The sequence below is a fragment of the Atta colombica genome, unplaced genomic scaffold, assembly GCF_001594045.1.
Source record: "Atta colombica isolate Treedump-2 unplaced genomic scaffold, Acol1.0 scaffold222, whole genome shotgun sequence".
NCBI lineage: Eukaryota > Metazoa > Arthropoda > Insecta > Hymenoptera > Formicidae > Atta > Atta colombica.
The window spans coordinates 1117092-1126814 of NW_017259319.1; the positions used below are offsets into that span (position 1 = coordinate 1117092).

The following is a 9723-nucleotide window of genomic DNA, read 5'->3' on the forward strand; positions in this document are numbered from 1 at the left end:
GTTTATTAAAAGTTTAATTATTGGTACAACTACAATTGATATGTGTAATATATTAATAAAATCTTACTCAAATATTTTTTTTTAGATTTATAAGATAGTATATTTTAATCACTGACATAACAGTTTCTTACGGATATTAATTCCTTTTGTAATGCTTAACAATTAATAATAATATAGATTATATCCTCTTATTAATTCAGTTATTAGGAGATATTTACCTTGTTTACAATGATAATAATATTTATAACTATCTTAATGATTAAATTATTGAAAATCAATACATAACTTGAAGATTGATAATTTGAAGGCATATCCGAGAAGAAGAAATATAATATATTTTACAGAACAATATTTGCAATCACCTCGGGTGTGACGAAGGTGTAATCGAGGTGTCCCTCAAATTATCCAGTCGCTCGAATAATTTCCGAATTAATTTACCACGTAGCGCAAACGCGATGGCCTGTGAAGACTCTGAAACCGGGATCTCCTCTCTTTATGTATGAGGGCGCGGAGGACCAAAATTTTACGATACCAAAGACGCGGGCCGGTCTTTACTGGTTCGAAATCAAATCTATGGAGCCCGCGAATGTCTCACCTGGCACGGTGCTCTTGTATGCAACTTCCAGCGCCTTGGATCACATATCGGGCATGTATGCGAATGGAAAAGAGAATCGACATCGCACACTGAGATTTCAACAGCGACGAAGTAAACGACGGCTGACAATATCCTGGGGCAAGAGGTATCATTATATTTACTGTGTCTTACGTTTCTCTAAATGTATTAGAAAACATAATTTATCTTTTTCATTAAATCAGTGCAGTTAAAAATTTGTAATTCTAGACAATGACTTGATATGTGCCGCTTTGCGTTTATATCTATTAATACGTTTACGTCTATCTTTCCTTTTTCTACCTCCTATTAAAGAAAATATATCAAATTCCTATCCAATGTTGTTTTTAAACCAATTTGTCAACATATATGCTGCATTCGATTTTGTACATTCATGCGCTATAACTTTCATTCTATCTTTATGGTTCATTATATGCACGAAAAGAAGATGAGATAAAACAGTGAGCGTCCAAAACGAACGCACTTATAAGTCCGATGATGTTATTTACCTTGTAATGCCTTGTATTGTAATACTGTGAAAATTGGGAGTGCATTGATTAATAAGAGTATGTTATTTCATTTTCTGTTGATTCTTCCCAGACAAAATGGACGTTAATAAATAACGTTAATTTTCAAAGAAAAGTTGCAAAAGACAATATTTAAAAAATAATATTTAAAAAAAAATAAGCTCAAGGATATAATTAAATAAAAATATGAGAAGAGTGTAGATGATAAAAAAATGTGACTAATTAATAACAGGATAAATAGGTTAAATATGTCCGTTTAAGTTAAAAGTGTAAGCAAAACTTGATTTCGGTAATTCTTACAATAATAATGCTTTGATAATTTAAAATAAAATTAAAATTGAGTCAAAAGTCGGCTTTGTAAAGATTCTTTCTTTCCGCGATATAAATTGAAGTGTCAAGTATACGAAATTCGAGCTCTTATTTTTATGATCGTCACTATAATATCACGGTAATTTTGTTCTGTAATTCGATGTAATCTGTCATTGTGCTCGATAGCGTGAAGTATATTAATGCGTCTATATCAATTTTATCGTTAGAGTCGCAATTTCGAGAATGGAATATTTGTTTTTCCAGCCATGTGGATCCTCATCTTTCGAACTACTGTTTAGTTGTCACTTCGGGCACGCAGTCGCACCCATCGACCCTCTGTGCTGCGCAGAACGTTCTGAAAGCTCATCCGAACTCATCGGCGAAAACCGGCTCGTCCTCAAAGGAGCACCATCATCGGGGCGTTCCGGAAGGTCTGCACTGCGTACGGCAGACCAAACTGACGCTTCACAGGATGAGATACGACACTACGTACAACTTTACCCTATATGTGGTCGGTCTTCGTTGTACACATTAATATTATCACATTAATACATTAATAAAATCGATCGTTTGGAAAACCGCACGTATTATATGCTCAGTTAATAAAAGGCGATAGACACTCTTCCGTTTAGTTTTTGCATCGTGTTCGTCTTCATGCGAAAATTATGATTTTATAACAATGTGTAAAGATTATTAATTTCCGCAATTCCCTTGCGATATTTACATTCTCCATAAAGATTTAAGTACAGATTTAGTTGTGTCACGCTGAATACTTTGCGCGCGCGTAGATTGTTTATAATTGCCATTAAATAATCAAAGTGATACTCTGATTCGACAGGTAAACACTCGGAACAACGTCTCCAATCGGGTTGCTATCGACGCTATCAAATTCAAAAAGATACCGGAGCTGACTTTGCGAACTGGTCGTTACACCACGGCTAATCTGCGGAAGACCGATGGTTTCGTCAATTTCCGTTATCGTCCGCCGGACAATACTTCAAGTACCTTTCACATACTTCCCTGCGGTGGAGGCATCGTGAAGGCGAAATTAAACGGACAAGGAATACTGCGGGTAAAAATCGTCGAGTGTTTACAGAAAGCGATCGGATACGTCGACCGCAAATTCGCGAAAGAATCTATTTAACAATTGACGCTGTCGCAAGCGGACTGGCCGTCCTATCATTAATAATCGGAATGCTTTTGCAACAGCGTTATACGCATATACGCGTATAAGTGTGTAAATGTGTCTCGTGTGATCAGCAGGAAAAAGAGGTGGTCGGATATGCCTCATTACGTGTACCTCCTTTACCTCCCGGTAAGATGTATACTCTGCGTATATCGACCACACCGCAGGAGCTGGTTCGAGTATCCACCATAAAAGTGCTGGCTACGCAGGAGTCGTCCACCATTTATCCGCAAGTATGTTGGACTGTGCAAACTAATATTTCCTTTAGAATAACAACTGTGAATGATTCCGTTATGCTCTGTTCTTTCGATACTTTTTTAGTGTAGAAATAATAATGTTCCTTTACTTTAAAAGTACAGTAACAGAACTCAAAATACATGATTTTCGAATTAATATTGTGAGAATTAAGTAAGCATTATCCTATCAATCATTAAAAGTGAATTAACTTTATTTCATAAAAAATCGTCAAAATTATTACAACTTAAAAAAGATCTTTTAAGAATTGCAAAATGAAAATGACAAAGGATGATCATGTTAAGAAAATATTCTTCTATTATTTGATTTGTCATTAATTTTCCATCAAAAAAATGAAAACTAATTCTTTCCTTTTTCTAGGAAATCTAATTTTTATTATTAAGTAAGAGAAATTCTGTTATTATTGACATCAATATTATTCAATTGTTATTATTTAATTTGCTAGTCAATGTAATATGTGATATTACTATTTTAGTTCTATTTTATGATTTCAAGATTGAAAAAGATTTTGACGCGAATTTGTAAAATTAGATATGTAATAAATTTATATTGAAAGATTTAAGTGCTAAGAACCACCAGTTGTCACTTCTTTTTATTATTTTTTAGTTGTATCACTTTTAAAGTAAGAGAGTGATATATTTCTTAAAAATGGAGATAAGTCAGTTTTTTCACTTGATATTCACAGCCGCATAAAATTACCATCAATCATCTTTCCCGGTTATCGATGAATCTCGAAAATCATAAACTTGTTCGAAAAGCGAATTGGACGTCGCATTTTTTGACATAGATACCATCCAAAAATCCACCGCGAGAGTACCGATCTCTCAGAACATGTCACGAAGTGACGATAGGCGTGGACCCAGCCGGCGACGCAAAGTACTGCATCCTAGTGAAGGAACTGCGGAGTTCGTCGTCCTTAGCGAGTGTTACGACCGTGCCGGATCAGTGCGGACTTCACCGGCGCAGACGATCCGAGTACACATTCGAGGTTTGCGAAGAGAAACAAAACCCATCGAAGGACCGGGCGCTGCCGTTCACTCTGAAGAGGCTACAACCTGGCAAAGCTTACCTCTTGCAGGTCACAGCGCAGTTGAAGGGCCAGTCCTTGTCCTATCCGCTGCTGGGTGTACGCACACGACGTTCTTGCACCACGTAATCCGCATGATTCCTATTAAACGAACTATAAGATCGATGAGACGATAGTCTGTGAGAGCACTGTTGGTGACTTTTAGCTCTATCTATCTTCTCATCAAATAATATATATCATAAAAGAAACGTCCACAAGATTTAGAGAATTGGACGTGCATATCATTTATCTTAACAATGACGTGAATTTTATTCAAGTAGAACAAAGAATCATCGTTACATCAAAATGGCATCAAAATAGCTTCAGAATAATTATTTAGAGTCTTTTCGATTACGATTCATTTTAATGTCATTTTGACGTTATCGTAACCTATTGTTCTATTTGGACAGAGATCTATCGAAGTACATATATGCAAACCGTGTCGACGTTAGTATTTTGTATAAAAATTTTGGTGTTCTAAAATTTTATTTAAATAAGTACAAACGATGACCATTTAAAACAGATTTCGCTCGATAAACTTTTTTTTTTGTTATTTTCGCATATGATAATTTTATCTCGCTATTAAGTTTACTTGCCAACCAATCTCGCGGGAGCGCAGATCACTGTAAAAATAATACGTACGACGAGAAGTTACTTCCGGATTTAAGGATTACGTTCAATCGCAGAGGCACAGTCATCTAGTCTAGATTTTATGACGTTCAACCATACACACACACACACACACACACACACACACACACACACACACACACACACACACACACACACGACGCAATAAACGCGGAGTGACCACAAGCGACATACATATATTTTGATATTTGTATAACATGTATGTATACATTCTTTATATAGTTATAAGTTTTTTATACGTATTCCTTTTACCCTCTAAATAAATATTTTTACCATTTTTACGGCTATCTGTAGTTGTGAATAGAGATAAACTTGAAATTCAGAAAATGAGTAAATAAAAATTTAGACAGACAAATAAGCAATTGTTGCTCGCGCAAATCTAGCGTGCGTAACTTTCTCATTTGTAGTAAAAACTATAAGAATCCTTCCTTGTTTTATATGTTGGATTGTATAATAACAAAAATATAATTACTTTTGCTATGCTGCAACGAGTTAAGATCAGAGTTCCACTTCGATGAGTCTGCGGAGCCTTTCTCCGGGTGAATTCGGTGGTTCCGCCTTCAGCAATAAGGCTGCTTTAGCGAGATGAACTTGCTTATCCTCACCAGGACACATTGCGAGTTCTCGCAGGGTGACCGCCGTGTAAAGCGCTAGACGAGCGCCGTATGGATCCAATCGGCTTACCGTGTCCATGATGCGTTTACACAATTCCGACTTTCGTGGATCGGTTGCCGGCAATAGCTGTATCAGAGAGTGACTCACGGATATGCAATGCTGATGGCCGGGATGCAGCAACACCGTAAGCCTAAATAATTCGTTGAGTTTTCAAGTAATACAAATTTAGTCAATTCTAACAAAATTATTTCCAGATCTATATCTATCTAAAAATTTAGATAGATACATATCTGGAAATAATTTTGTTAGAATTGTTAGATCATCAAAATAAACTATGTAGAAAACTCAATAATGATGTTGCAAAAAGTTTTGATCTCAATAATTAATTTGAGCGTCTTACATAATTATTTTGACAAAATTATTTTCAGATCTACATATATTTAGCTAAATTTTTAGATACTTAAGAAAAACTGTTCTTTCATGTAGCGCAAAAGACAAAATTTTTTTTTCAGTTTTTTTTTGATATATTTAAAAATTTAGCTGGATATAGATATGAAAATAATTTTGTTAAATCGTCAAAATAATTACGTAAAACGCTTAAACATAATGCTGCAAAAATTTTGACTTTCTAATAATCTGCTTTTTAATAATTAACATCCTACATAATTATTTTGATGATCCAATAAAATTATTTGTTTGATTTATATCTAGCTTTTTTAATTTTTTAGTAAAATTTTTTCCGTATATGGATACAACTTTCTAATATTTTACAGTTTAGTTATCATTTATTAATTAACGCGATAGGAATTAATGTTAATGAAAGTCACGGAAGAATCAAACAGAAAGGTATAATATTATACCGTGAAAGAAGTTCGGATAGAGTATATTCAGTTGCCTGCTTCATGACTTCTACAACCTCTTCCTCCAGTCTGTCGATCAGCTCTGCAACCTCCGCAGATGTTATTGTTCCTGGACACGCGTCACAAGACCAGTTGGTATTTGGATTTAAAGGATCGTTTGGCAACATGAGTCCGTTTTTACAAGGACAATTAAGGGTGCCTAAATGCGTGCCCAATTCTATGGGATCAGCGCAACGTTTGCATCGGCAAGCGAAGTATTTTGTGGTAAGGAGATGTTCCCGCCTAGCTCTAGTAGACCAAAGCGCATGCGTGTACATGGTGCTCAAATGTTGTCCTCTGGAAATATCAGTTATGAAATGCATGATGACAATAATATATATATATTTTCACAAGATAGTTTTGGTGAAAATTTTTCTTAGAATTCCTCATATCATCTCTCAAAACTTTTATAAATTTTAGAATTTTTTTACAATTTCTGCATAATCTTATATCTTTCTTCATAAACAATTTTTTAGATTTTTTTATACAAATTGAAATTTTTCAGAAGTGCTAAGAAAGTCTATATTTTTTAAAAAGAATTCTTTATATATTTAAATTTTGAAGATATTTTATTTTATAATTTTTTAAGAAAACGAAATTTTAAATCTTACGAAATCTATCTAAGATATTTTTTTTAGAAATCTTCATAAAGTATAAAAAAATTCTTTTACCAGAGAGATGAATAATTTTTGATAAGATTGATTAATTATAATATACGTACTTTTTAATGGATGTGACCGCGTATACCATAATTCGCGGCCTGCCTTTGTCATCGATGCGAAAGCTGTGTCGCGTGTTCGCGATACAGGAATGCTCCAGAAGAGATGCATGTTCGTAAATTGCCACCGAGCCTTCTGGCGGTGCAGTTTCTAACGCATTTACATCAATCAGGCCACAAATCATCGGTAGAACATTCTTACAATCGGATGCCATCAACAAAAGTGACCCCAAACGCTGACTCACATTCGACACTTCATCGTGAGCTTCCGTGCCGGGTCCTCGCGACTCCACGTGATTTTGCAGATTAGCCAAAGACGTCCATCGGCGCGATTTCATGCGCCACAATATCAGTAGACGAATTATCAGAAGTACCTCGCATCTGTAGGCATAGGCGTGAAATTATTGCGTAAATGAATTTAACGAGAAACGTCTTTAAAAGCGTTTTTAACTTTCTGCGATATAACTGTGACTCAAGTCACGATTAATCTGTAACACGATTAGGCATTCGTATCCTTTTTTTTAACACTAAAAACAGCTAAATAATGATTTCTATCTTTTTCTTTTGTTTAATAACACAACTTTATAAATGCTTTCTAAAGATAAAGTATATATGTAAGAATCACTTAATTATTTTCATAATGTAAAAATGATGAAAATTTGTACGAAATTGTTTTGTTTATGTTACCTTCAATATAATGAAGAAAGTAGCTTCCGATTTTGCCTATTTGATTCTCAATTTAATTGTCACCAATGAGCAACTTGATGGCAATACTCAGGCAACAATTGCCTTCACAAATAGATCGTGGTAATTTTTATGGTTACAAATATACTACAACATTTCTATTCGTTTTCGTAGACTATATATTGTCTGCATAATGTCTTTATAGTAGTACTAATAGTAGTACTAATAGTAGTAAGTTTACTGACGATACCATTAATTAAACATTAGAAATATATTGGGCCAAAAATAATTCAATATAGAGTTAATATTATCCAGTAAATGAAAATGAATTTAAATGAATTAAAAATTTAAACTCTATTTGATTCTGAATGCGTATATTAGTAATAATTATAGTATATTTTCACTTCTTTTTAGATTTAATTGAATTAAAAATTACATTTCTTATTCAGAATTTTGAACTTAGCAGTATTTATGATAAAACTTTATATTCACGATAAAAATGCACTTAAAAAACTGAAATTCTTTTTTATATTGAAAAATGCTTCATGCAATTCAAATGAATGAATAAAAATACATTGGAAAAGGATTCATTTCAACGTTCGCAAATGCGTATTTTTGAAAATTTAAATCCATTTCAATTCATTCTCGTTTACTAAATTGTTCCAATAAATTTTACTATTAAGAAAATTACTATAATTATCAGTGATAACATAACATGATGGCAATTGAAAAGAAATTTATGCGATTATTTCTTTTCTTATATGCAAACGATTATTTCCTTTCTTATATGCTAAGAAAATGCTTGGCTATCTAGGCTATCTCTTTGTTAAATCATCATTACTCGCTAATTTAGTTTCGAAGTAGACACTTTATTATCCAATCTGCGCTAGGTGAAGTATGCAATACCTAGGAACAATTCTAGCTCGCGCAAGGAGAGCGCATTCCAGCTGATGCCTCTTCTTATCTGACAACCCCTCGCAATCGGACCTGCACACCGGCCAACAACATTCACTGCATCTCGCATCGACATTGTCGCATCGTTCGCTACATCCAACACAGACCCGTTGATTCGTGTGAATCGATGGTCCCCAGACCAAAGGCGTCTCCGCAAGGATCACGTCTCCCGGTGCTAGATCTCTAGTGGCCAACAAGTGCCGTCCGAGTACAGAATCGCGACCTATTTCCCAGCCGCTGCACATGGACCTGTGACGCGGCCAATCTTGAGACTGGTGCGACTTGTCGCAGTAAAACTCGCGTCTGCAACTGCCGCACTTCAACGTAGCATTTTTGCCGCATACTGGGCATATACCGTATTTCAGGTCACCATCCATGACTAGTTAAGATCATTGCCCAAGTTGAATTTAATTATTAAAACTTGACTATTCAAGCTTCTGATCGATAATTTAATTAATTGAGCTAAGAAGAACAGAAAAGAGACTGTGAGAAATGCATTATATGCTTTGCATGGAAGTTTTTTCAAGCTTTATGTATTTGATACTTACAGTTTATTAATTCAGGAGTTAAGAATGAAGTAATATTAAACGCGCGATCAATATACTGTATTTATTATTTTTCATTAAATTTATTGAATTCCCCCCAGCGAAATAATTAGGTCAGACTTCATCGCGAGAACATCGTTCACTGGCCGCTAACTTTATCGTACTGAACAAATCGGCATTTGCGAACGCGGCGGCACGTTTAATTATAGGTCGGACGACCGTGTTACTATTCTCGTAAAACGAAAGGAACGAAGATTTTTCTACTGTGCGCGTATGACGCACATGGATCGCGAGATGTGCTAGCGAGAAGGTCAACACATCCAATGAATTTATGAATTTGATACCATTCTATATATGGTTAAATCTAAATGTAAAAATATTGCCTAAATTACAAGAAATATATACATACAGAAAGAACTACTTTGTTAACATATTAAAAAATTTATATAAGATATAGATCTGAAAATGATTTTTTTGGACTATCAAAATAATTTATAGGAAATTCAGAGTAATGCTGCAAAAAATTTTGATATTCTGCTAACAACCAACTTGAGTGTCCTATAGAATTATTTTGATAAACAAACAAAATTATTTTCAAATCTGTATTTATTTGAATTTTTAGATGCTTTAACAAAACATTCTTTTTCGTATAGAAAAGTCTTACATATAACACAGATCATTATTAAGTGTCAAATACAGTTATG

At 34.3% G+C, this 9723-nt stretch overlaps 2 protein-coding genes across 3 annotated transcripts in view; one reads left to right on the top strand and one right to left on the bottom strand.

Annotated features, from left to right (window-relative positions):
• Positions 1-4043, top strand: part of LOC108687946 (protein NDNF-like) — a 10416-nt gene extending 6373 nt beyond the window's left edge. The window contains exons 3-7 of the mRNA XM_018193991.1: positions 446-740; positions 1711-1957; positions 2285-2518; positions 2710-2865; positions 3675-4043. Coding sequence (XP_018049480.1) covers positions 446-740; positions 1711-1957; positions 2285-2518; positions 2710-2865; positions 3675-4043 — 1301 coding nt within the window. The remainder of the gene's footprint in view (positions 1-445; positions 741-1710; positions 1958-2284; positions 2519-2709; positions 2866-3674) is intronic.
• A 385-nt stretch (positions 4044-4428) lies between these two features.
• On the bottom strand, positions 4429-8892 carry LOC108687955 (protein msta-like). Of its 2 annotated transcripts, XM_018194000.1 has the most exons (5): positions 8427-8892; positions 6840-7217; positions 6080-6415; positions 5077-5409; positions 4429-4576 (listed from the first exon to the last, which is right to left on the bottom strand). In XM_018194000.1, exons 1-4 carry the CDS (start codon positions 8849-8851, stop codon positions 5103-5105), a joined length of 1446 nt encoding a protein of 481 aa, XP_018049489.1. In that variant the 5' UTR covers positions 8852-8892; the 3' UTR covers positions 4429-4576; positions 5077-5102. The 2 variants fall into 2 exon arrangements, with proteins under 2 accessions (XP_018049489.1, XP_018049488.1); XM_018193999.1 differs by lacking the exon at positions 4429-4576 and having other exon boundaries at positions 4994-5409.
• Positions 8893-9723: the final 831 nt, after the last annotated feature.